Genomic DNA, 25,983 nt, shown 5'->3' on the forward strand with positions numbered 1-25,983 from the left:
ACACAGTGGTAGCCAACCTCCAATATGACCTCCACAGATCCTCATCTTCTGGTCTCACACCCTTGTAGAATCCCCCAAAACTGAACCAGAGCTAATCTGGGTGGCCAATACTACAAGGAAGAGGTGATGGTGTGTTATATCTGAAGCTAGATCACAAAGAGCTCAATGCCCTTTGGCTTCCATCTTGGTCTCTCAGAACATTCTCTCGGAAGGAAGCACATAGTGGCCCTGTGGAAAGGCTGACATTAAGGGGAACAAAAATCTCCTGTCAATGGCCAACATCAACTCACAGTTATGAGTGTGAACTACTTGGGAAGTGGATTCTCCAGAGCCAAATTAACCCTCATATGAGGGCAGTGTAGTCAATGACTGAGTGTAGACACTCAGACACTCACTCAAGAGACAGAGGAAACACCCCACTAAGCCGCCCTTAGATCCCTGACCCACAGACACCATGAGAGACATAATTTTTTTAAGCCACTAGGGGCGGGATGATTGGTTGCACAGCATTAGATAACTAACACATTCTACTGTGCACACACACATGCACAAAACAACCTATTATTCATGAAACATCAGTCCCCTTGAATTTTTTTCTGCTTCACTTCAAAACCAAAATTACATTGCAAATCTACAAATGACCCAACGATCTTCCAGCTGGATTGGTTGTCTAAAACTGTTTCTAAGTCATTGGGCTGTATCTTCCCTGCAGTCCTAGGCAGGGAGACTTTTGTGGAAATCTATGAAAAGAACACCCTCAAAGAAGTGAGCGAAATAAGTCAGGCAGAGAAGGACAAATATCATATGTTTGCACGTATAGGAGGATTAGGAGGAACTTGACGGAGGAACAAGAGGGAGAAGAAGGGCGGAAATGGTGGGGGAAAGGGAGAGAGGCAAACCATGAGAGACTCTTGAATGCTGACAAAAACTGGGGGGGGGGGGGGGGGGGGGGGGGGGATGGGCATGGAGGAGGACACTTGTGGGGATGAGCACTGAGTGTTATGTGGAAACTAACTTGACAATAAACTATTTGTAAAAAAAAAAAAAAAAGAAGAAATAAATAAAACATATTTAAAAAAAAAAAAGAAGTGAGTCTCTCAGAACCTGGCTGAAATAACCCACCAGCTCAAAACAGTTGAGCTTAGTTAGCTTTCCAGAAACAACTGTCCTCCAGTTAGCCCTCAAGAAACAGCTGTCAGTGGAAATTAATTTGTGCTCAGAGTTAAATGAGATATTGGAAACAGGTTTACACAGCCTTCCATTTATTGGTAACAGATTGCCCTGCTAGTAGATGACAGAGTCAATTAGAATAGGCTGATTGACACTGTAAAAAGGCATCATGTTCTCAGAATCAGCCCCTATACAGCACACAAGAGAATTAGACCTCTTTGCATTGTTTCTTCAGCATAGTGAACTCAAATTTCCAAGGTTTGGTTGCAACAATAAAGGTGCAATAAAACATCTAAAAAAGACAAAAAGAATAATCAGCTTGTAAGAAAGAAAAATAAAAACAAAACAAATAAACAGAAGTTTCTATTTCCAAGTACTAGGATTTGGCTTCAGGGTGGCTAACGGCAGCCTGAGCCAGCCATGCCTCCACAGCCTCTGGAGCTTTTGGACCTGAGACCTTCTGGCAGAGGAGCCAGCCTAGTTCGCCAGGCTGGACCGCTGCCAATTCATCTCCATGTGATCTGAAGCCGTCATGGATAGCTGGATCCCAGAAACTGGTTATTCTCAGAAATCTTCATATCCAGTTCTGGCCCTCATCCAGCCACACTGACTTCCCTGCAGCCCACTGAGACTCCATTTTGCATGGAAAGCCCAGTGAGTTCTTTCTAGGAGATGCAGCCCAACAAGAATAGTACAGAGTCCTATATGTCTTGGTGAGGTAGGATCAGCAAAGTAGAAAGGAAACAATCAGAAAACAGAGAAATTGAAAACCCAATTATCAAGATCAATCCTAGAGGACATTTAAACAATGTATATCAAAAATCATTAAGAGGTGAAAAAACACTAAATGAATAATTCAACTTCCCAGAAATTTACCTACAAGGAAACAATAACTAGCTATATGTATAAATAGAAATAAAGGATATTCATTAAAGTACTATTCATATGGCCAAAAATTAGGAAAACTTAACATTCTCAGAGATTGGCTTAGTAAAATGTGGACAAGCATTAAATGAAATCACAGTTTCACTATCTGATACTCTCAAATAATTTTACAGTTTTAGAAATTCTTAGAGTTTATTATTAAGTGAAAATCTAGATTATAATACAGTAGACGGTATGATTCCAACTACACAAAAATACAAATATAAAATATAGGAAAGCTAATATAAATAACAACATATTGACAGTGGTAACTTTACATAAGGGTATTTATAGTTGATTTTAAGTGATTTAATACTTTTGAAGGTTCCAAATTTTCTACATGAAATGAATCAGGCCAATAACTATTTTAAATCATATCAAGTTTTAAATTTATATTCCAAAGAGCTCAGATGTTTGCCTTTTCTTCCTTTCTAAATCCCAATAAATAATTGAAGGAAGCAAATAAGGTCAAATTTATGAGTTCTATGAAATGGGAAAAGACTCTGTGCAAGGACAGAGACAGAAAAGATTCTCCACGTGCTAAGAAGTGGATTCAGTCAAGGTGATGACGTCTTCTGAATGGCAGATGCCCAACATAGAGGATGAGATCATAAGAGGAAACCAAGAAGACAAACTGTCTCTAAACCTCACAAGACTTGAAGTCATCCTCGATTCTTCTCTCACTCTCCATGGCCAATCCATCAGAAATTCCAACCAAGCCTTTCACAGACATTCAGAACCCAGCACCTCTACCATCTTAACCAACATCACAGCCTCCGACTGGTCTTACTGTCTCCTCCCCTGCCCCCATACTGGCTCTTCTCCATGTATCTCTCCATGCCTGCACGCCTGTTTCTGCCTGGCATATCTTGAAAACCGAGTGGCTTCTATGGGCTGTGTCAATGGACACCCTTACCCTATGAACTCCACTGTCTGTGCCAAGGGTTCCCTTGCCCTCTGACTTCCAAGAGCTGTGTCAATGGGCACTCTTGCCCTGTGGCCTCTATAGACCACATCAATGGGGACCCTCTGGCTTCCAGTTGGGTTTAGCCAAGGAGAGATAGAGGCAGGAAAGTGGGAGACATGAGGAGTTGAAGTCAGAGGGTTGGCTGTGGTTCCTGATAGAAGCCCTCAGATTGCTCCAGGGGGGGAAATGATATTAAAAAGCAAATATGAATGATTACTAGAGATATTAAAACATCTCAAGCTTGGGGCGCCTGGGTGGCTTAGTCGGTTAAGCGTCCGACTTTCGCTTAGGTCATGATCTCACGGTTCGTGGGTTCGAGCCCCGCGTCGGGCTCTGTGCTGACTGCCAGCTCAGAGCCTGGAGCCTGTTTCAGTCTGTGACTCCCTCTCTCTCTGACCCTCCCCTGCTCACGCTGTCTCTCTCTCTCCTAGAAATAAATAAACATTAAAAAAATTAAAAAGAAAACAAACATCTCAAGCTTACTAGAAATCAGGAAGTGACCATGTGAAATGGTGAGATCTCCTTTCACATACATCAGAATGAAAACATTTAAGACAACCCCAAGTGCTGAGGGAACATGAACAACCACACACACCACTGATGGTTCAAACACTTTGGAGAGTAAAACTGAGGTTGTGAGTCACATGTAGTAGCCCATGAATGTGTAAGCCGTATGTGTGGCAGTATGGCAGCCCCACTCATGAATGCCCCCCACTGAGGAAGTCCCAAACCTGCTCAGTCAGCACCTGTCTTAACTGTCACTGCTGCATTGTTGTTAAAAGCGAAAATTTAAGACAACCATAAGTGTCTATAGTAGTAAGATGTTTACACAATGTAATACAGTCATATGATAGCTTAATATGCACTATTAAAAATAATTTTAGCCAATTACTATATACATTATATGACCCAAAAAAACCATTTGGCATAAATAATATCAGATTGTGCTAACATAAATCTCAAAACATATTGTTGAGTGGGGGAAAACAAAGAGCAAGATAAAGTTCCAAAATTTCTGTAATTTTTGAAATACACACAAAACTCTACATACACAGATTAAATATTTAAAAAAAAAAAACCCTGGATAGTAACACTTCTCAAGAATTTGAGTAGTTATTTTGGTGGGGGGGGGAGGAGAGGAAAGGGTGTTTAACATTTTACTTGTTAAACATTTAAAATTAATGTAATAAAATGACAACAGTTATAAAATCAAGCACATGGGTACTTGATATATCATTCTCAGTATCTACCAAAAATTTTTTTAAAATATTTTTTATTTATTTCTAGGGGAGAGAGAGAGAGACAGCATGAGCAGGGGAGGGACAGAGAGAGAGGGAGTCACAGATTCTGAAACAGGCTTCAGGCTCTGAGCTGGCAGTCAGCACAGAGCCCGACGCGGGGCTCGAACCCACGAACCGCGAGATCATGACCTAAGCGAAAAGTCGGACGCTCAACCGACTAAGCCACCCAGGCGCCCCTACCAAAATTTTTAAAATGTTACTTAACTGAGGAACCTGGATGGCTCAGTCAGTTAAGCATCTGACTTCGGTTCAGATCATGATCTTGTGGTTCATGAGTTCAAGCCATGTATCAGGCTCTGTGCTGACAGCTTGGAGCCTGCTTGGGATTCTCTCTCTCTGCCCCTGTCCTGTTCACAGTCTCTCTCTCTCTCTCTCCTTCTCTCTCAAAATAAATAAATAAAATTTTAAAAATGTAAAAAAATTAAAATGTTACTTAATTGAAACAAGTTCTAATAATTTATAATAATAGCCAACTTTCTAGATGTAGCCTTCAACTTGCATTTGGTATTCATTGGAATATGAAGATGTATTTTATTTGCACATTTGGGCAATTTTAAGGAACCACTAATCTGCCATTATTTTTGCTTAGCCATGTCTCATGCCAGCTTTAAGGATATACTAAATAGGTGTCTTCTGTGAAGATACAGATATATATATACTTGTATATGCAGCTTCAATTATGAAAGAGAAAAATTAGATCTTCTATGAAAAGATCACCAAATCAAATTTGAAAAAGTGAAAGAGAAAGTTACAACTGTCCAGTTGAACCTAGTCCAGCTTTCAGAACAGTGAGAAATAATGAACGGGTGTTGCTTTAAGCCACTAGGTGTCTACATGTGTGCTGGCAGGGGTCAGGGGAAGGTGGTATCAGCAAAAAATGATAGTCACAGTCTTTATGTCTAGAACCTGGCCATCCTGGATCCTGAATATGATCAGAATGTGGCTTAGAAAGGAAACCAGAAAATCAAATCAGGATTGGTCCTATTGATGTTCTCAGTCTGGTACACAGACCTTACTGAGACCATCCCTGCCCCCACTTGAGGCATATACCTTTTGCATTTGGGGATCCTGTTGTAATAAGCAGTTCTCATTTTCTCCTGAAATTTTCTTGCACATTGTTCGGGCAATTTTGACTTCAAGAAAGTAGTCCAAACTCTCTGTGACCTGTCAAGGAGCAATTTAAAAATTAGAGATAAATGAATACATGATATCAACTGTCATCTCTGGTAAATGAACATGTCATTGACTGCTTAGAGCAAAGAATATCTCCCCACTTCCCTCCCTCCTACAGTTTCCTTGCTAGAAACTTTGGGGTAACTGGAGGGGGAGGGGTTCTTCTCTTGATCCCTCTCCTGTCTTTCATCATGATGTTGAATATTAATTAGTGACAACTATCCCTAAGATAAAGCAAGAGAACTATTCCCCAAAGAATGTTTTCTCCAGAAACGTAATGGTTTGCTTATTGGAGCTGGGTAAATTAACAGCAGAGTTTAAAACATCTTCATACTGGGGTGCCTGGGTGGCTCAGTTGTTAAGCGTCTGACTTCGGCTCAGGTCATGATCTCATGGTTCATGGGTTCAGGCCCCGCGTTGGGCTCTGTGCTGACAGCTCAGAGCCTGGAACCTGTTTCAGATTCTGTGTCTCCCTCTCTCTCTGATCCTCCCCTGCTCAAGCTGTCTCCCTCTCTCTCTCAAAAATAACTAAAACATTAATTTTTTTTTAAAAATCTTCATACTTAGGCAATATTGGGGGCAGAAGGCAAGACATTCCAGAACTGAAATTCACTTGGAGGGTATTGTTTCTCTCTCTAGCTTCTCTCCCCAGTAATTTTAGCAATTCCACATGATACACTCTACTAAGTCCCTGATTTCAGATCCTCTTCCTCACCTGTGCAGAGTCCCCCACCAGCCTTGTATTCCAGGGAGAACCATGGGGAAATGAGATGCACAATGGCAAATGGAGACTTTCATTGTTTAAAAATAAAAACAAGGTTAAATTTTACAAGACTTAAGGGAGAGAAAGTATTAAAGAGAATGGCCAAGTTAAACACAATAACTGACCCTAGAAGAATCAGAGACAATTCAGAAAATACAGTAAACATTTTGGACATTCAAGAAAAGTTGCCTGAACATTAAACAAAATGGTTGTGATGGGCAGAATTCTAAGTATGGTTTCTCAAATATCACATATACTTTAAAAATTTTCAGTTATGTATGTATGTGTATATAAAGTGTCTGGAAGGACTGAACCAACTGCCCTCAGGAAATGATGAGTCAGAAATTGAGTCTTCACTTCCATTTTTTTAACTCAGCAACTTCCAAACCTACTTCTAGAACTTGTTTTTATGATGGGATAATAAATTTCTTTTTTTTTTTTTTACAAATAGTTTATTGTCAAATTAGTTTCCACATAACACTCAGTGCTCATCCCCATAAGTGTCCTCCTCTATGCCCATCCCCCCTCCCCCCCACATCCATCAGTCCTCAGTTTTTGTCAGCATTCAAGAGTCTCTCATGGTTTGCCTCTCTCCCTTTCCCCCACCATTTCCGCTCTTCTTCTTCCCCTTGTTCCTCCGTTAAGTTCCTCCTAATCCTCCTATACGTGCAAACATATGGTATTTGTCCTTCTCTGCCTGACTTATTTGAGGGTGTTATGCTGAGCGAAATAATAAATTTCTTAACATCAGTACATTTAGGGCTGGATCGATCTTTGTGGTAGGGGCTGCCCAGGAGCTTCAGGGGGCTTAGCAGCATCCTTGGCCTCTGCCTAACAGATGTCAGCAGCAGCCCCCTCTGGTTGTGATGACCAAAGATGCTTCCAGATATTGGCAAAAATTCCCTGCCAAGCAAAATCCATGCTCACTTAAGAACCACTGCTTTATATTGAATAATACTTCCAAGTTAAAATTATCATAAAAACAAACTGCTCTTAATCATACTCAGTAGTCACCAACTGACCACCAACCCTATCTTGACCCCTGATTGTCCAGAAAAGGGAGGGGAATGAAGGTCCTGACTGCTGAGTTAGCCCTGCAATAGACAGGCCCTCTGACCCTCCAGCCACAGTGTCTCACTACTCACACCTCATTCGTATCACTTAGGCAGTAACATGTGCTTATTCCCAGCAGCCAGCCTGGGTTTAAATCTTGACTTTTCTACATACTAGTTGTGCGTCCCTGAGCAAATTACTAACATGCTCAGTGCCTGTTTCCTCCTTAAAGTGGAAGAATAGTTCCTATGTAATGAGTTGTGAGATTTGAATGAGCATATGAAAAACAACCAGGTCCTGGAGCTCCTGAGTAGTTAGGCTTCTGATGTTTGATTTTGTCTTAAGTCATGATCTCATGGTTAGTAAGATGGAACACCACATTAGGCTTGGCACTGACAGAGCAGAGCCTGCCTGGGATTCTCTTTATCCCTCTCTCTCTGCCTCTCTCTCTCTTAAAATAAATAACGTTAAGACAAAAGGGTGAAAGAAAAGGAAAAGCAACTGGAGTTGACCCTTGAACAACGTGGGGGTTACAAGCACAGTCAAAACTCCAAGTGGAACTTTTGACTCCTCAAGAACTTAACTACTAATAGAAGACCTAACAATAAAATAGTCAATTAACACATATTTTGTGTATTGTATATATTATATACTGTATTCTTGCAATAAAGTAAGCTAGGGTAAAGAAAATTTTATTAAGAAAATCATAAGAGAAAATACATTTACATTACTGCACTATATTTCTTGAAACAAATTAGCATATAATTGGACCCATGGTGCTCATTTTTACCATCATTCACCTTGCACAAAATCTATAGCAGAGCCTCAGTCAACTATGAACTAGAGCAGGTGGCTGCAAACTTCTTCTTTAAGGACTGGAGAGTAAATATTTTAGGCTCAGAACATACGTTCTTGTCATTGCAGTGCTAAAGTTGCCTTAGACTGCACTCAAATAATGCAAGTGGCAATGTTCTAATAAAACTTTATTTATAGACACAGAAATTTAAATGTTATGTAATTTTCATGTCACAAAATACTCTTTTTTTATTTCTTATAACCATTCTTAGTTCATGGGGCATACAAAATAAGCAGCAAGCCAGACTTGGTTGCAGGCTATAATTGGCCAACTTCTGATTTAGATCTTTGTACATTTAAGTTAAATCATCCAATAAAATATAGCTCTTTTCTTTATATAGAGACTGTGTGTGTTACTAAATTTAATCTGAATTATCACCAAGTTCTTTTCTTTTTGCTTTTGTTTTGTTTAACATTTATTTATTTTTAAGAGAGAGAGAGAGAGAGGGAGAGAGCAAGTGTGGTAGGGGGAGAGAGAGAGAGGGAGACACAGAATCTGAACCAGGTTCCAGGCCCTAAGCTCTCAGCACAGAGCCTGATGAGAGGCTCGAACTCACAAACTGCGAGATCATGACCTAAGCTGAAGTCAGACACCTAACCACTTAACCAGGTGTCCCAAGGAGTTTCAAATACCTCTACTCTAGCCTCTTTTTTTTAACTCATTTCAACTTGATTCTTTTGAATTCTTACCTGCATTCAAGAGTTTATAGTGAGCTGAGAAATAAAGTATACATTCATGGCAAAAAAAAAAATAGCACACAGTACAAAATAATATATAATTTGAGGGACATGAAAACTTGGCGTATATTTGATTAAATACCTGTCTTTAAAGCAGAATAATTTATTTGTGGAAGCTAAAAAGCCTAGATAAAGAGAAGTCCATGAGAGTAGAATAGTTTTGGACAAGGTGGGAACTTCATTAAGGACAGGCACTAAATATAAATGAGACCCCCGAGGCAATTGATGTTTATGAGGCTTTACTTCGGCCACCCAGTGGTGAGGAAGAGAGCCAAGGTCTGTGTGTGGGTGGAGGGTAGACAAGGGACCAAATGTCCCATCCTCATAAAGGATGAAGCTGCCAAGTGAGCCTTCTTTCCTGACCCTGTTAAGAAACTGGGAACCTGAGAAGGTTCCTGGTGACCTGGAGGGATGGACAGCAAAAGTTGGAAGGAAGAGGGGCAAGAGGAGACAGAACCAGTGAAAAGGGAAGAGCAAAAACCAATCCCTGTACTACACGTCACTTTGATGTTGCAGGATAGCCCCCATCCCCCATCAGCCACTCTCTCTTCCCTTCCTTAAACTCCAGCCAGACTGGCTGAACCCCTTTCCTTCTGTGTACCTACTGATTATTCTCTGAGGTTCCCCCAAACCACAGTCCAATCATCTTTCTCAGGAGACAATATTGGTGCAATGCTCTCTTCTATGATACAGTCTGTATTCCAATTCATCCAACTACTCCAATAACATCTTGTATATGTTTTTTTTTTAATTCAAGAGATAATATAAGACCGCTTACTGCATTTAGTTGTCTTGTTTCTTACATCTCATTTAATCAAGTAGTTTTCCTGCTTTTTCTCCTGGTCTTTCATTTTTAAGAGGTCCTACAAAAAGTCCTATAACATGGATTTGTCTAAGTGTTCCTCCATATTACCTTCTTTTTCCCAAGATTTTATTTAAATTCAAGTTAGTTAACAAGTAGTACAGTATTGGTTTCAGGAATAGAATTTAGTGATTCATCACTTACATATAACACCCAAGTGTTTATCACATATCAAAACATCACTCCTTAATCCCCATCACCTGTTTAGCCCATACTCCCACCATATCCTTTCCAGCAACCCTCAGTTTGTTCTCTATAGAATACAGAGTCTCTTATGGTTTGCCTCCCTCTCTGTTTTTATCTTATTTTATTTTTTCTTCCCTTCTTTCAAGAATGAAATATTTTTCTTATTTTTTAAAATAGTTTATTGTCAAGCTGGATTCCATATAACACCCAGTGCTCATCCCAACAAGTGCCCTCTTCCATGCTCAACTCCCCCCTCCCCTTCTCCCCAACCTTCATCAGCCCTCAGTTTGTTGTCAGCATTCAAGAGTCTCTCATGGTTTTCCTCTCTCCCTCTCCCCAACTATTTTTCCCCTTCTCTTTCCCCATGGTCCTCCTTTAAGTTCCTCCTAATCCTCCTGTACGTGCAAACATATGGTATCTGTCCTACTCTGCCTGACTTATTTCACTCAGCATAACACCCTCAGGGTCCATCCACGTTGCTACAAATGTCCAGATTTCATTCTTTCTCATTGCCATATAGTATTCCATCATATAGATAAACCACATCTTGATCCATTCATCCATTGATGGACACTTAGGCTCTTTCCATGTTTTGGCTATTGTTGAGAGTTCTGCTATGAACATTGGGGTCCATGTGCCCCTCTGCATTAGGACTCCTGTACCCCTTGGATAAATTCCTAGCAGTGCTATTGCTGGGTCATAGGGGAGTTCCACTGTCAATTTTTTGTGGGACCTCTACACTGTTTTCCGGAGGGGCTGCACCAGTTTACATTAGCACCAGTGTGGAGGAGGGTGCCCATTTCTCCACATCCTCGCCAGCATCTAGAGTCTCCTAATTTGTTCATTTTAGCCATTCTGACCAGCGTGAGGTGGTATCTCAGTGTGGTTTTGATCTGCTTTTCTCTGATGATGAGGGATGCTGAGCATCGTTTCATGTGTCTGTTGGCCATCTGGATGTCCTCTTTGAAGAAGTGTCTGTTTATGTCTTCTGCCCATTTCTTCACTGAATTGTTTGTTTTTTGGGTGTGGAGTTTGGTGAGTTCCTTATAGATTTTGGATACTAGCCCATTATCTGATATGGCATTTGCAACTATCTTTTCCCATTCCATCGGTTGCCTATTAGTTTTATCGATTGTTTCCCTTGTCATGCAGATGTTTTTTTTTTTATCTTGATGACATCCCTATAGTTCATTTTGCTCTTGATTCCTTTGCTTTTGGGGATGTGTCAAGTAATAAATTGCTGCGGTTGAGGTCAAGGAGGTTGTTTCCTGCTTTCTCCTCTAGGGTTTTGATGGTTTCCTGTCTCACATTCAGGTCCTTTATCCATTTTGAGTTTATTTTTGTGTATGGTGTGAGAAAGTGTTCTAGCTTCATTCTTCTGCATGTTGCTGTTCACTTCTCCCAGCATGATCTGTTAAAGAGGCTGTCTTTTTTCCATTAGATACTCTTTCCCGCTTTGTCAAAGTCAAATTGGCCCTACCCATGTGGGTCCAGTCTGAGTTCTTTATTCTATTCCATTGGTCTATGTGTCTGTTTTTGTCCATTGTTTCTTTCGTGATTTTCTGTCTAGTTTATCTATCCATTGCTGTAAGTGGAGTATGAAAGTCACCTGCTGTTAGCACATTCTTGTCCATAAGATTGTTTCTGTTTGTGATTAATTGTTTAATGTATTTGAGTGCTTCCGTATTCAGTGCATAGAAATTTATAATTGTTAGCTCTTTCTGATGGATAGACCCTGTAATTATTTTATAATGCCCTCTTCATCCCTTGTTACTGCCTTGACTTTAAAGTCCAGTTTGTCTGATATAAGTATAGCTATTCCAGCTTTCTTTTGACTTCCAGTAACATGATAGATATTTCTCCATCTCAGGGGATGGATTTTAGACAAGAATACCATGACAGGTGAGGTTGTGTCCCTTCCATGACATCACATCAGTGGCATATGATGTCAATTCGTCCCAGTGTTGGTGATGAACATTGGGTGATTGAGGCATTCACCAGATTTCCTAATTGTAGGCGTATATTTTCCCTGTTAATAATTAATGAAAGAATCACCCCAGCAATTTTTCTGGAGTCCTACCAAGTGGATGTAGGATTCATTGATGATGTTTGCCTAAAGTAGTTGTGGCCATGACAATTTCCTACTTACATAGTCTTTTACATCTACAGGTAGGTATTTTTCTGTAAAAGAAAAGCCTTCCCTTCTCTGTCCTGAGTCCTCCTGGGTCCTTTTCTCCCCCCCTAAAACCTGGGAGTGCACTTTCTTTGCTTTTTCACTGTTATAATCCATACCTGTAATTACTCATTTTGATGATATCAGCCCAAATTGTTCCAAATGGGACCCTTCAAGAACCCTTTTCGGTTCTCACCTATGCTTTCTGATACCACTATAATCAATTTTCAATTATGTTAATGGATATTTTATGTTTCATCCCAGAATAATAAATGATGAAGACTAATTAATTTTCCTCCAAAAACCCCTAAAACAAAATTAATATATATTTGACTACAGAGATTTCTCAGCTGCTTTCTACTCCCTTGTCTCTGTGACCCTCCATGGATAATGGGACCCCCCACAACTACATCTTGGAGAGAAAGAGCAAGGAGAAAATGCTCACTGACCTGCTCCTGGGATTTCAGGACCTTCACCACATTGTAACTGTACTTGTCTTTGCTGCTCTTATTAAATTCTTTCATAGCGAACCACAGAGCTTGTTGCACATAGACATAGGTTTCAGGGATGTCTTGGAATTTCCTCACCACCTTTGACCTGCCCCAGGGATGGACACCTCTGGACACAAAGGCCACAGTGGCCACCAGGAGCAGCAGGCTCAGGCAGAGTCTGGCCATGGCACCTCAGACAAGGGGGCACAGGCATTCTTCCTTCTGTCCTTCCAAGGTTGGAGCAGGATGTGAGCTGGGCTGGCCCTGCTGCTACTGCACCCTCAGGTCTTTCTGGCACTGCTAGGAGTAAAGGGGGAGAACTTCTGTTATCTCTGTGTCCTATGGGCTTCTCTCTCTCCTTTCCCAAAGAGAAGATGAGTGAGAAATTGGCAGTCACAATTCCCATTTTGGCTGTTTCTTTCTGGAAGGATGCATGCCTCAATGTACTCACAATCTTTCCCTTCCCTACCAGGAGATCCCTGCCTCCTTATCTGTGAGGTCCCAACATATCCACTGTAAGTGCCTGCCTGTCTCTGTGCACAGAATGGCTTAAGGACCTGCAACAGACACATTGCCACAGGGAGAACATGGGTCTCAAAACTCATCTTATTGTTTCCTCTCCAGGATCATGTATGAAAATCCTCAGCCAGAACCTTTGTCTGGCCTCAAAAGTGCCCCCTGAATGTCCCCTGTTTCCAGTTAGGCTCACTAACAATCACGTTGAGATCTATTTATGGAGTGTTATTGAGTTGTTCCAGCCCTCATGATAAGAATGTCACATGTTTCTCTTATTTAATCATCCTTTTTGGGGCCACATAATGAGCAGCCCCTTTTACACAAGAGGAAAGTGGGACGCTTAAAGAGCTCAAGTAAATGCCTCAGGTGACTTGACTGAGTGTCAGAGCTTTTGCCTGCCTGACACATACTTTCAGATCTACCTCAACCTAACAGATGAGTATGTGTAGATCACAGCTTGTAATGTGCATTTGCTTCTGAGGACATTCCATTCTACTACAGAAGGTGAATCAGGATGTAGTTTGTGAGACAGAGGAACAATATTTAATGTGTTATATATAGGTAATGAATAAACAAATATCTTGAGAGATGTAGAGGCCAAGGTCAGGACACCTAAAGATGAGCCACTTTAGCATAAAGATTATTTTGACTTAATAAAAAATACAAAACAGGGCTTCCAGGTAGCTCAAATCTTGATTTTGGCTCCAGTCATGATAGCATGGTTCATGATCAAGCCCCATATTGGGCTCCATGCTGATAGTATGGAGCCTGCTTCAGATTCTCCCCCTGCTCCCCACCTTTCTCTCTGCCATTCCACTGCTTGAACTCTCTCTCTCAAAATAAATAAATAAACTTTAGTTTTTAAAAATTTTATTAATGTTTATTCATTTTTGAGAGAGAAACAGAGCACTAGAGGGGTGAAGCAAGAGGGAGACACAGAATCCAAAGCAGGCTCCAGCTCTGAGCTTTCAGCACAAAGCTCAATGAGGGGTTCAAACGTACAAACCATGAGATCATGACCTGAGCTGAAGTCTGACACTTAATCCACTGAGCCACCCAGGCACCCCTAAATAAATAAACTTTAAAAAATAAATATAAAAAATAAAAAACAAAAAAATCTAGTAGATTCAGGAAAAGTTCTTAACCTCCTCCCCTCCCTCAACTTCCCAAAAAGAATTTAGAAAGAGGGCCTGCTCCAGGGAGATAGCTACCACCACAGACAACTATATTATACTGTGAACAAAATATGGTAGACAGGAAGGAACCTAGCAAGGCCTGTTGGATCAAAGTCCTCTCTGTGTCCCATTGTTTCTGTGATCTCAACAAAGATTCGTTTACAAAACATCTATTTTTTTTTATTCTTTCTGAAGATTACATTCCTTCCCTTTGAAGTTCCAGACCCTGTATCTTTTTTCCTTAATTCAGAATGACATACATACCTCAGTTTACCTATCTGTCTTTGGAATTTCCATGTCTGTCTGGATTCCCTACCTGTATGAAATTAAATTTTATTTTTTTCCTGTTAATCTATTGAATGTCAATTTGATTCTTAGTCTGATTAGAAGAATATTGAAGGATAAAGTTTTCCTCCCCCAGCAAAGACAAAGGCAGAATCCATAAGTTGTGTTCCTCACAGACAAATGGTAACTACATCTCACCTAAGTTGAACAAGGAATGTGATGGCAGAAACAAGATACCTGATGTCCATCAGACACCAACTACACATGAGACACATGAAGCACAGAATAGTTATGAGGTCTTATGTTAACCACCCAGCAATGATGCCATCCTGGCCTCATGTGTCCTCACTCCAGGAACCACCAACCAAATCTCAGGATGTACGGCTGTGACAGGCAGACTTGCCTGTGTGTCTCCTCAGGGCCAGGGTATGTTTCTGACCTGCTGCACAACTTTGATAAAACCCCCACTGTGGGCCTCATAACCCCATCAGTGAGGAGGCTGAGGCAGCAGAGATCTGGGCAACATGGCCTTTCCATCTCCCTTGCTTGCCTCCATACCTGAAGTGTGTTAATTTGGTTCCTTTCCCTTCCTAGCCTCTCACCTGTTGATTTGCACTGACTTGATACACATGGGACTTGCTCAAGCTGCTCCACGATGTCTGAATGAATTCCCTAGGGCACACTTGAAGACCACCCAGGCATCACAGTCCTTCCCCACCAGCTATACCCCAGGCACACCTCAGAACCAAGCTCTTCACCACGTTCTGCTTGCTGAGGCTTGAGTTGGCTATCCTCTCCCACAGGTCGTATCTTTCTCCTTCCTGAGGACTTGAGCTCCAAGTGGCTTCCTTTTGTGGGCCACTCTCTGGCCCCAGCACACTCAGTTCATGCCCCTGGTCGCAGTGTCAGTCAGGCCTGAGCTCAGAGGTGCTTCTGCCCTCTGGCTGCTCTCCATAGCCAAGTGGTCACATCCATGGCCCCTTTGTGAGGTAAGCCCAGCCCCTCTGATGCTGCCCAAGTGTGAGACACCTCTGACAGGTCCCTCAGCTCTCAGAGGCCCACAGGCTCAGCAAAAGGCACCAGTGTCTGTCTCTGGTGCAGAAATCTCACCTGTTTCATACCTCTTGTCTCTAAATCCTGGGCTTTGGACTGAACCCCTTAGAAATTAAAGCACTTCCATGGCAGTTTCTGTCAGATTCTGTTATGTGACTCCACAGTCCTAAAAGCAGGATGAGGCACCACACTGCCAGGCTCAGGGAATCTGGGACCAAGAAGTCCTTGAAGAGGTGGTACCTGTGGCTGGCAGGAGCTGCCCACAGAAACATCAGGTAGACAGCATCATTTGGCAATGATGGTGCTTGCATAACTTACCTCCGTGGGATGAACAAATGAGCAGATCCCCATGGACCCATTAGCCATATCTACTCCCATCGTTAACTTTGAATTCCCAATTCTGCCTCCCTCCCCCTTATTGGGGTTCCCTCTCTTGGTGATGATTCTCAGGCCCCAAGCCAGGCTCCACTGAAGAGCAGCCTCCATTCCACTCGGCAGTTAGAGCTTACAGTGACAATGAGGGAGCTCCCAAGAACTCAGAAACTTGGGAATCCATATTTCTGTTTCCAGAACAAAATATAGATCAGCATAAAGAAGATCGTACCTGAGATGTATAAGATAAAACTCCAAACAGGAAGTCAGATCCTTGGGCCCATAAAATCTGAGTCACCTGGCTAAGCGCTCAGATGTTTGAAACAAAGTTGTGTGCTCTATTTGAGAAGCCCTTTTAAGCACGTATAAAACATAGACACTAAAATGGTAAAGACTGATTGATTTGGCCACACATTTTGTTGCACACACACACACATATACACAGAGTCAAGAGATAAATGGAAACACAGACTAAGTTATTTGGAAGATATTCGATATTTGGCAAAGGGCTAAATTCTCTTTATGGAAAAAGCTCTTTAAAATCCAAAAGAAAAAGACTACTTCCTAAATGATTTGGCTCAAAGTGAGTCAAGAATTCAAGCAGACAATACACTCAAAAGGAATCCATTTCTCCTCTTGGCCACACATCAATTATTGGAAACAACTGGCCTGTGATGAGGCCTCTCTCTAGCCACCTTTGTCGATCCACCTTCTACCTGACATCTGTGTCCAGATGAAGTTGCACAGTGCAAAGCAGAGAAATACCCACACCCTTTGCTGCAGATGCCATAGATCTGGACAGGAACCCAGGCATTTGTGATCCCACATCTTCTGAAGAAGGTGATCCTTGGAAAGTTAGAGGGAATGTGGGGTGGGAGAATGGCTGAATGCTGTGATGGGTGTGGACTCATAGATCTGAAGGTCATTTTGCTCATGATTGCAGGCATCAGGATTTCAAGACCCAGCTGGGTGCTTGTCACTCAAGGTGTCCCTTGTGTTCAAAGGGCAGCTGGGATGCATCTGGGCTCACGGTTCGTGTATAGGGTGGTCTTCTAAACAACTTTATCAAAATTTAATTCCCATACCATCGATCCATGTACACAAACAATTCAATGGCCTATAGTATACTCACAGAGTTTAATGTCCAAACCCACAATCAACTTTATTTTTTTAATAGTTTATTGTTAAGTTGGTTTCCATATAACACCCAGTGCTCATCCCCACAAGTGCCCTCCTCCATGCCCATCACCCCCAATTCCCCACCTCTCCCCACCCCCATCAGCCAAAGTTGAACACTTAACGGATTGAGCCACCCAGGCGCCCCTCTTTTTTAACAGTGGAAACAACCCAAATGTGCACTAATTCACGAATGGATCAACGAATTGTGGTATACGCATACAGTGGAATATTATTTGGCAATAAAAAGAAATGAAGTAGCAAAACATGAATGACTTGTACACATGTTGCATTGTTGCCCAGAATCAACTTTAGAACATTTTTATTACCCCAAAAAGAAACCCAGAGCTACAAAGCTGTCACCCCCAGCCTCTCCACTCCCATCAGCCCTAGGCAACCACTAATCTCTCTATATATAGACTTACCTATTCTGAACATTTCATATATGGAATCATATGATACACGAGCTTTTGGTGTCTGGCTTCTTTTACTTAGCCTGTGTAAAAGACGTCAGGCAAACTGACTGAGACACCCAGGTGCCACACAATATTTAAAGAAACTGCCAAATAGTTTTCCAGAGGGGCTTTATAGCACTACATTCCCACAAGCAATGTTGGTTGGAATTAACCAGTTTTTCAGCCTCAGCAGTATTTGACAGTGTCACAATTTTTTCTCCAGCCATTCTGATAGCGTATAGTGGTTTCTCATTAGGACTTAAATACAATTTCCCTAATGACTAGTAATGATGAACACCTTTAATGGCTTATTTGCCATCTATATATCCTTTGGTTGTGGTAGTTTGTGTTTTATGAGGAATTGGTTCATTTCATCTAAGTTGTCAAATGTATGCAAGTTAAGTTGTTCATTCCCTTATTTTTTTCATAACTGTGTCTGTAGTGATACTGTTTCCCCCTGTGATATTAGTAGTTTGTGACTTTTCTCATTTTTTTGATGGTCTTTCTAGAAGTTAGTCAATTTTATTGATCTTTTCAAAGAAACAACTCTATTTCATTGATGTTTGTTTTGTTTTGTTTTCAATTTCATTGATTTTGTTCATTATTTCCTCCCTTTGCTTATATTGGGTTTATTTTGCTCTTCTTTTTCTAGGTTTTTTAGGTGAGAATTTGCAACTTTTCTTCTTTTCTAATATATTTATTTAGTGCTATAATTTTCCCTCTAGCACTGTTTTTACTGTGTCTCACAATTTAAATACATTGTATTTTCATTTTAATTCAGTTAAGTATATTTTTTATTTTCATTGAAACTTTTTCTTTGGACAATGAGTTATTTGGAAGTGTGTTGTTTAGTCTCCAAGTATTTGGAAATTTTCCTGTGATCTTCCTGTTGTTGAATTTTAGTTTGATTCTATGTATTCAAAGAACATATTCTGTTTGATTTTAAGGCTTTTTTTTTTTTGAGGGAGGGTGTTTTTTTTTTTTATTTATTTTTAGGAGAGAGAAAGAGACCAAGCTGAGGAGAGGCAGGGAGAGAGGGAGACAGAATCTGGAGAAGGCTCAGTGCTGTCAACACAGAGCCTGACACAGAGGTTGAACTCACAAACTGAGATCTGATGATCTGAACTGAAATCAAGAGTCAGAACCTTAACCGAAAGAGCCACCCAGGTGCCCCATAAGTTCCTTTTTTTTTTTAAATTTTAAATTTATAAGATGTGAATTATGGCCCCTGATGTGGTCCATGTCTGTACATGTTATGTGGGCACTTGAAAAGAACGTGTAGTCAGCTGTTTATGAATGTTGATTACTCCTGTTGGTCAGGGAAATTGTCAGGTTCTTCTGTATCCTTCAGGATTTTATATCTAGGTTTTCTATAGATTGTTCTATCTATTGTTGACAAAGTTAAAGACAATTGAAGTCTTTAATTGTAATTGTGGAATTAGATATTTCTCTTTTCTGTTCTATTGGTTTCGTTTTACATATTTAGCACTTCTGTTGTTTGGTGCATGCACATTTAGGATTGTTATGACTTCTCGACTTTTTTTAAATCATACATTATGTCCCTTTCTGTCTTTTTTAATTTTGTTCTCAAAAGTCTACTTTCTCTGATATTAATATAGCCAGTTCTGTTGTCCTTTGCTTAATGTTTGCCTGATATATTTTATCCATCCTTTACTTTCAACTTTCTTACATGATTATACTCAAACTGAGTTTCTTTTGGACAACATATAGTTGAGTCATGCTTTTAAATCCACTCTTCCAGTCTACATCTTTTAATTTGTGTATTTAGACCATTTAAATTTAATTTAATTATTGATATGTTATGACTTAGGTCTGTCATTTTATTTTCTGTTGTCCTTCCTCTCTCTCTCTCTCTCTTTCTCCTGTTTCATTGATTCTTCCTTCCAATGGACTACTTGACAAATGTTTTCAAATCTCGTTTGTATTCACCTTGTTTTGGGGTGATATCTCAAAAGAAGTGACAGCTTCTTTAGCAGTTACTGGAAGTATTACATTATATATATATTAATTATATATATAATTATCACTGTCTGGTGGCTCTATAATTTTACCAGTTCAAGTGAAGTATAGAAACCTTACATTTTTCTGTATCTCATTACCTTCCTACTTAATGTATTGTCTTAAATATCTCCTCTACATATATTTAGAACCACTTCAGACAATCTTATGGTTTCACTTCCACCATCAAATATAATTAGAAAGCTCAAGAATAGAAGAAAAGCCTATTTTTTAGCTACATCTTTGTTTCCTGTGTTCTTTTTTCTTTTGTGATGTCCTAAGGAGTTTTCTTTTTCTGTCTTTTCTGTTTAGAAAACTTCCCTTAGTGATAATTTTAGGGTATGTCTCCTGGCAACAAATTTTCTTTGTTTTCATTCATCTTAGAATGTCTTGATTTCCCCTTCATCCCTGAAGGATTTTCTTTTATCGAATATAGGATACTGGGTCTACTTTGATGGAAAAAAATGTGTACCAGTTCTTTCTTGCTCCAGGGTTTCTAATGAGAAATCTGCTGCCGCTGAAATTGGTTTGCCTCTATAGTTCAAATGTTATTTTTCTCTGACTAGTTAAAGATTTTTTTAGTTATCTGTAGTTTTCAGAAGTTTAAGTTACAATTTTTGTATAGATTTTGTTGGAATTATTCTGTTTGTGATTTGCTCAGTTTTTAGAATTTGTGCATTTATGTCTCTAGCCAAATGTAAGAAGTTTTCAGCCATTTTCTTTTAAAGTTTTTTTTTTATTTGTGCTCTCTTTCCCCCTTTCTAAAACTCTGATGAAACAAATTTTATACTTTTTTATAGTCATACAGGTCCCTAAGGCTCTGTCTTTTTTAAAACCTATATTCTCTGTGTTGTTCAGGTTGTATTGTTTCTATTATTCTATTTCAAGCTTAGTATAATTTTCTCTCTTCCCTGCATTCTGATAGTGAGCCCATCCATTCAGTGTTTTTTTCTTTTTAATTGCAGGTATTATATTTTCATTTATAAAATTTTCACCTTAGTTCTCTTTTACATCTTATATCTTTGCTGATGTTCTCTATTTCTTTGCTGAGATTTTCTATTTTTTGTCCTAGGAGTGTTTCATTTATGCTCATAATTGTTTGTTGAACCACTTTTATCATAGCTACTTTAAGATCTTTGTTAGATATACCTAACACCTCTATCATCTGGATGCTGGCCTCTATTGATTCAGTTTGAGATCTTCCTGTTTGGTATGAACACAAATTTGTTTGTTAAAACCTGACATTTTCATATCATATTATGTGACTCTGGATCGTATTTGAACTTCCTGTTTTAGCTAACCTCTCTAGTACCTATTCAGCAAGAGAAGCAGAGGCACTGCCTGATTACTGCCTGGTGGAGGTAATTCAAGTTCCCCGCTCATCCCCCACTGATACTGAGGTGGAGAAAGGACTTCTCATTACTTCTGGGAAGCAGTAGGTTTGACTCCCCACCTGGCCTCCATGGACACATATTTGGTAATGAGGATGCCCTCACTGCTACTGGATGATGGTGGAAGTCCTAATTTTCATCACTAAGCCTCTCCTGACACCATTCCAGAGAGAAAGAAAGGACATGAGCAGTTATCTCTTTACTGTCAGATAGAAATCCAGATTCCCCACATCATCTCCACTGACACCACAGAGAGTGGAGAGCCTCATTCATTACAACCCCATGAGGGTGGAAATCTAGGCTCTCCACTAAACTTTTATTGACATGTGAGGATGGGGTCATAGTTTTCTCTTGTCTGGAGTAGAAGAATTATTATCTAAAGTTTTCTGTCTTGATAGACTTCCCCATCCTAGATCTTTGGCTATAGAGATCAGGCATCTGGTGTAATGAGAAATAACAAACTGTTTACAAAATGGAAGTCACCATCTTCATTAGGTTTTTCAGTACAGAGCAATTTCAACATACTAGATGCGGTTTGGGTGAAGAAGAGAGGCATTCAATGGATAGTCCCAATCTGTATCAAATGTTGTACCTAAGGAGGGGTACTGGTCCCAGTAAGAAGCATGGTGGGCTGTGGTAGAGGCCAAGGGTCTTGGTGCCCATCTCTCCATCAATAGCTCCTCCACCTGATATGAACAAATGTACCTTTCTCATTCCTATATAAACTGTAGGAAAGCAGATCTAGACAAGTCTTCCAACTCCTCTTCCACCCAGATTGCTATGGGTGTATGCTTTCTTTGAAGAAATTCTGGAGCCACCTAGGCTATAGGATCAAATTAAGTTATGGAATTAAGTTCTCTCTCTCTCTCTCTCTCTCTCCAGGTTTCTTTCCCTCCACTTTGACCTCCCTGGAGGCTTCTCCACCTTCATAATTGAGGATCTTCCCAAGAGCATGGATGGTGCCATTTCCCATGAAGAGACCCCCCCCATGACAGTCTGTGCAACTAAGGCTTCAAGTTCTGCCTCAAAGGAGCCCTATTACATTTGGATTAATGACCTTGAAAAGAAAATGAACCTGGGAAGTAAAGTGATCCCATCATCCATTCTTTCAGCTTGTCCATTATTTACTGGCCATTTGCCAAGACAGATGATGAGCTGCTGCGCTAGTAATAGCCAGGTATGGTGCCAATCCAGCAAAACACATAAAACACCAACCCTGGAGTCAAGACATCTAGGCTCTCATCTCATTTTGGAAAAGTTGCCTATCCTTCCTGGCACTCAGCTGTCCCTTTGGAGCAGCTGACTTATAATTCCAGCTATGACTTATAATTCCAGGTATGATAGTCTGACTTGGTGATTATTCTTATAGATATTCTTATATTCTTTAAGTCTTGTTACCAGGGTGCCTGAATTGGGACGGATTCTGCAGAAATCACCCTCATTTCAAATCAAATCTCCTTTTGTCAGGAAGAGTGATTCCTGGAACTTTAAAACAATTCTCTGACCTGTAGCCTGTCCCAGGGCCTTCTATTATCAGTGAAATTTGCTGTAACACGAAGCAAGTTGAAGTTAGTTCCATCATAGGTCAAGCTCCCTATCTTGGCAATGAGAAAAGCCCCGCATTCCTACTATTTTCCCAGTGGAAAGGAAAGGCTGAGTGAGTGAATGCAGAAGGGTCTTCTTTTGCATACACACTGAGGAGTCAGGTATAGGTCATGAGTTCCCAGCAGAACAGGGCAGAGCAAGCTGGGCACCTGCACATGTGTGCATACCTTGGGGTAAGACCACTGTGTCAGAAAGCTCTGAGAGGCCATCACTACAGTGTCCAAAAGGGTAGGCTGTGTGGGGCAGGGAATGAGGTCATTACCCTCTAACAATTCTTTTTCTAAGAATGGCTCACAAATTCATCTTCCCATTCACATGAATGAGAAGGTGCATGCTACAGATGTGCCTTTGTGTCTAAATAAAAGCTGGGAAGCTCCCAAACTTAAGCGTCCCTATTGCCAATCCAAGGAATCCCTGTTCTTTGGCCGGGAGCATTGCAGTCTATGTTTTGTCCCTGGCCTAGTTCAAAGTTGCTACAATCAAGTTCTATGTCAGCTCAGGAATAAAGGAGACATAGAACTAACATTTTTCAGCTCTCTGGGGGGACAAAGCCTACAGTGAGCAAGTGGGAGGAGACAACACAGGCAAGAACTCAGATCTTCCTTCTTTTATCACCTGTCCCCAAGGCCACTGCCCTGGCCTGAGTCCACTAGTGATTCACAAATGTAAGTGTCTTAACAGACCCATAGCTATACATGGGGCATTTAGCCCTGTCTCCAAGTGAAGTGCACTAAATCTGATCCAGTACCTGCATTCCCACTCCCTCTCCTGGTTGCCAACCACCTTGCGGAGATAGACAGGCATGCCATTCTCCCAAGTTCAAGGTGAGCCAATTGAGACCAACTTATGTTGAAGGACTTAAAATGGCCAACTTGGGACATGAATTCCTGTCTTCTGAGCCAGCTCCCTGATGTACCCCTGCCACTGAGGGTGTCAGCAGCCTGGGGCTCAGAGATGTTAGTATCCAGGAGGTGACCACAAAGCCAACCGTTTTTTGATCTCATTTCCCATGGCCAGTGAGGCTCCTATGGCTCAGCTAAGACCTAGAAAACTCATTTTCCTTGTGCTCAAATATGCTTATGTCTGAGAAAAAAGGCTATTGGCTAGCACTAGTCACCAAGTAACCAGGCACTGCCTGACTGCAGAGATGGTAAAACATTTGTGGGGACAGGCCGGCCTCCACCCACCCTCTACCTCCTACCATCCAAGACTGTTTCTACAGCCAAGGGTAGCAACCTAGACCACATAGCTCCTCTGTTCATGCCCTGGTTCCCAGTTGCCTCTGTTTTCCATTCCCTATGGATCGTAGAATCCCATCCTTCTATGGCCCAGGGTGGGCCCCCAGGGATGCAGCCAGGGATCTGGGAGGCTGTCGGTCACTGGGGAATAGTCCTAGTCAAGAGTAAAGACAATGGGGGGCACCTGGATGGCTCAGTCGGTTGGGCATCCAACTTCAGCTCAGTTCATGATCTCACAGTTTGTGGGTTCAAGCCCCACGTTGGGCTCTGTGCTGACAGCTAGCTCAGAGCCTGGAGCTTGTTTTAGATTCTGTATCTCCCTCTCTCTCTGACCCTCCCCTGTTCATGCTGTCTCTCTCTCCCAGAAATAAATAAAACATAAAAAAAAAAAAGAGTAAAGACAATGGTGGGCGAAAAGTCCCTGCCAAAGGGGTACTGACCCCAGGGTGGGAACACTTCTTGTGTCTTGGTGTGGAGTGAAGATGGCTTCTTGTGAGAGAATAAAATGGCTCTGGGCAGGAGTGGAAGTACAAAAGGGAGGGGGAAGTCCAGTCCCCACCGCCAATAATGTCACCAGGTCTGCAGAGGGGCCATCCAGGCACTGAAAGTGTCCTCTCCTTCCTGATGAACCATACCGGTGGGCCCACAGGAGAGGTCTGATTCCTTGGGGAAGGCTGTAGGGCCCCTCTCACTGGCCCTGAATGAAGTTGATGGCAGTGAGGTGACCCAGCCCCAGCACGTCCTTCGGGTCCCTCGGAAGGTTGGAGAACAGGGCAAGAGAGGACTTTTGTTATTTCCCTTTGATCTATGGAAATCAACATCTAATTATCTAATTTTGAAAGTGAGGAAAATGCACTAAATAACAACAGAAATGGTCCTGGTTATGCACAAGTGCCCTTGATGGCCCTTTGAATATTCAAGGGGAAGGGTTGGAGTCGTGACAACAATCACATACTGGCACTGGCTGAGCTAGGAGGTGATGGGGAGTGATACTGGGAGCCGCTGGGAACATGCCACTTTCAGACCCTGACAGGAAATCAGGAGCACACTCCACAGGAGACATGGGGACAGTAGATGGTAGTGCCATTTACCAAGGACAATAACAGGGAGTACAAAGGACCCACAGTCAGCAGAAGGGCCATGTTTCCTATCCCTCAACCCAAAGGGGTGCCATATGGCACCTCCTGGTCATTCTCTCCAACCCCACAGTCCTGGGCTTCTCTCTCTCTCTCCTTGACCTCTTCCCTCATAGAGTAGAGTAACATCCTCATTTTTATGTCTTTTGGAAACAAAATGGGCTTATTTTATTTACCTCATCTAGTTCCTTGATTTTCCCCTCTACTTGATGTGCCAATTTATGAAAGAGATTTCTCAATTCTATTCTTCATTATTTCCATAATATTCTACTTGGGTGTCCATCAGTGACATTGTATTTGTATTTTCTTGGTATATTAGAATAAATTTTCCACGGAAAGAATTCTTCTTCATCACACTTAATGCTCTTTGCCTAAATTCTACTATCTGATATTAATATTTTCTATCCTGCTTTCTTCAATTACTAGTTCTTTTGGTTATCTTTATCCATCAACAAATCTTCAACATGCTGGGATTAGTTTATTCTAGATGTGTCCCTTATGAATATCCTACAGGCGTGACAGTTATTAGAAAATAAAATTCAGCTGAATAAATTTTAAACATCTTATTGGTTTTATTCAATGATTCATGAATTGAGTAGCATCCAGTCGAAAGGAACCCAGAGGAACTGTAAAAAATGAAAGACTGTTATAGCCAGGAGTAAGCAGGAATGAGGAGGTTGCACTAGGCAAAAAATCAGGTTGGTTATCACCAGGCTACTTTCCTTTAGAGGATGGCAGGCAGATCAGTCGTGCTGATCAGCAGATTCCTGATGACTATTTTAAGATTCCATTTCTGGGAGAACCCAAACTATAACTAAACTAAATCCTGGTTTAGTGCTAAGGGCTTAGCATAAACGACCCACTTCGGGGTCTGTTTTCTTGTTTTTTTTTTTTCTTTTTTTTTTT

At 41.1% G+C, this 25,983-nt stretch overlaps 2 protein-coding genes across 8 annotated transcripts in view; both read right to left on the reverse strand.

Annotated features, from left to right (window-relative positions):
• Window positions 1–1,241: 1,241 nt before the first annotated feature.
• LOC120222947 (cystatin-13-like) lies at window positions 1,242–15,579 on the reverse strand. 4 transcript variants are annotated; one of them, XM_039220973.1, is made up of 4 exons: window positions 15,371–15,579; window positions 12,615–12,953; window positions 5,413–5,526; window positions 1,242–1,462 (listed from the first exon to the last, which is right to left on the reverse strand). In XM_039220973.1, the coding sequence occupies exons 2-4, from the start codon at window positions 12,840–12,842 to the stop codon at window positions 1,379–1,381; spliced, it is 426 nt and encodes a 141-aa protein (XP_039076904.1). In that variant the 5' UTR covers window positions 12,843–12,953; window positions 15,371–15,579; the 3' UTR covers window positions 1,242–1,378. The 4 variants fall into 4 exon arrangements, with proteins under 4 accessions (XP_039076904.1, XP_039076903.1, XP_039076906.1 ...); XM_039220972.1 differs by having other exon boundaries at window positions 12,615–12,956; XM_039220975.1 differs by lacking the exon at window positions 15,371–15,579 and adding an exon at window positions 15,235–15,354.
• A 10,083-nt stretch (window positions 15,580–25,662) lies between these two features.
• LOC120222944 (cystatin-8-like) overlaps window positions 25,663–25,983 on the reverse strand; it is a 15,919-nt gene continuing 15,598 nt past the window's right edge. For all 4 annotated transcript variants that reach the window (XM_039220964.1, XM_039220963.1, XM_039220965.1 and 1 more), the window contains exon 5: window positions 25,663–25,703. The gene's annotated coding sequence lies outside the window, so the exon portion shown is untranslated. The remainder of the gene's footprint in view (window positions 25,704–25,983) is intronic.

This window comes from Hyaena hyaena, unplaced genomic scaffold, assembly GCF_003009895.1.
Source record: "Hyaena hyaena isolate Hyena2069 unplaced genomic scaffold, ASM300989v1 scaffold_928, whole genome shotgun sequence".
Taxonomy (NCBI): domain Eukaryota; kingdom Metazoa; phylum Chordata; class Mammalia; order Carnivora; family Hyaenidae; genus Hyaena; species Hyaena hyaena.

Coding starts and splice junctions, on each gene's coding strand:
- LOC120222947 (XM_039220973.1), bottom strand. CDS start 12,842: ATGGCCAGACTCTGCCTGAGCCTGCTGCTCCTGGTGGCCACTGTGGCC. Junction 5,527..12,614: donor TCCTGAAATCCCAGGAGCAG/GTCAGTGAGCAT, acceptor GCTCCTTGACAG/GTCACAGAGAGTTTGGACTA. Junction 1,463..5,412: donor AGGATCCCCAAATGCAAAAG/GTATATGCCTCA, acceptor TGTCTTTTTTAG/ATGTTTTATTGCACCTTTAT.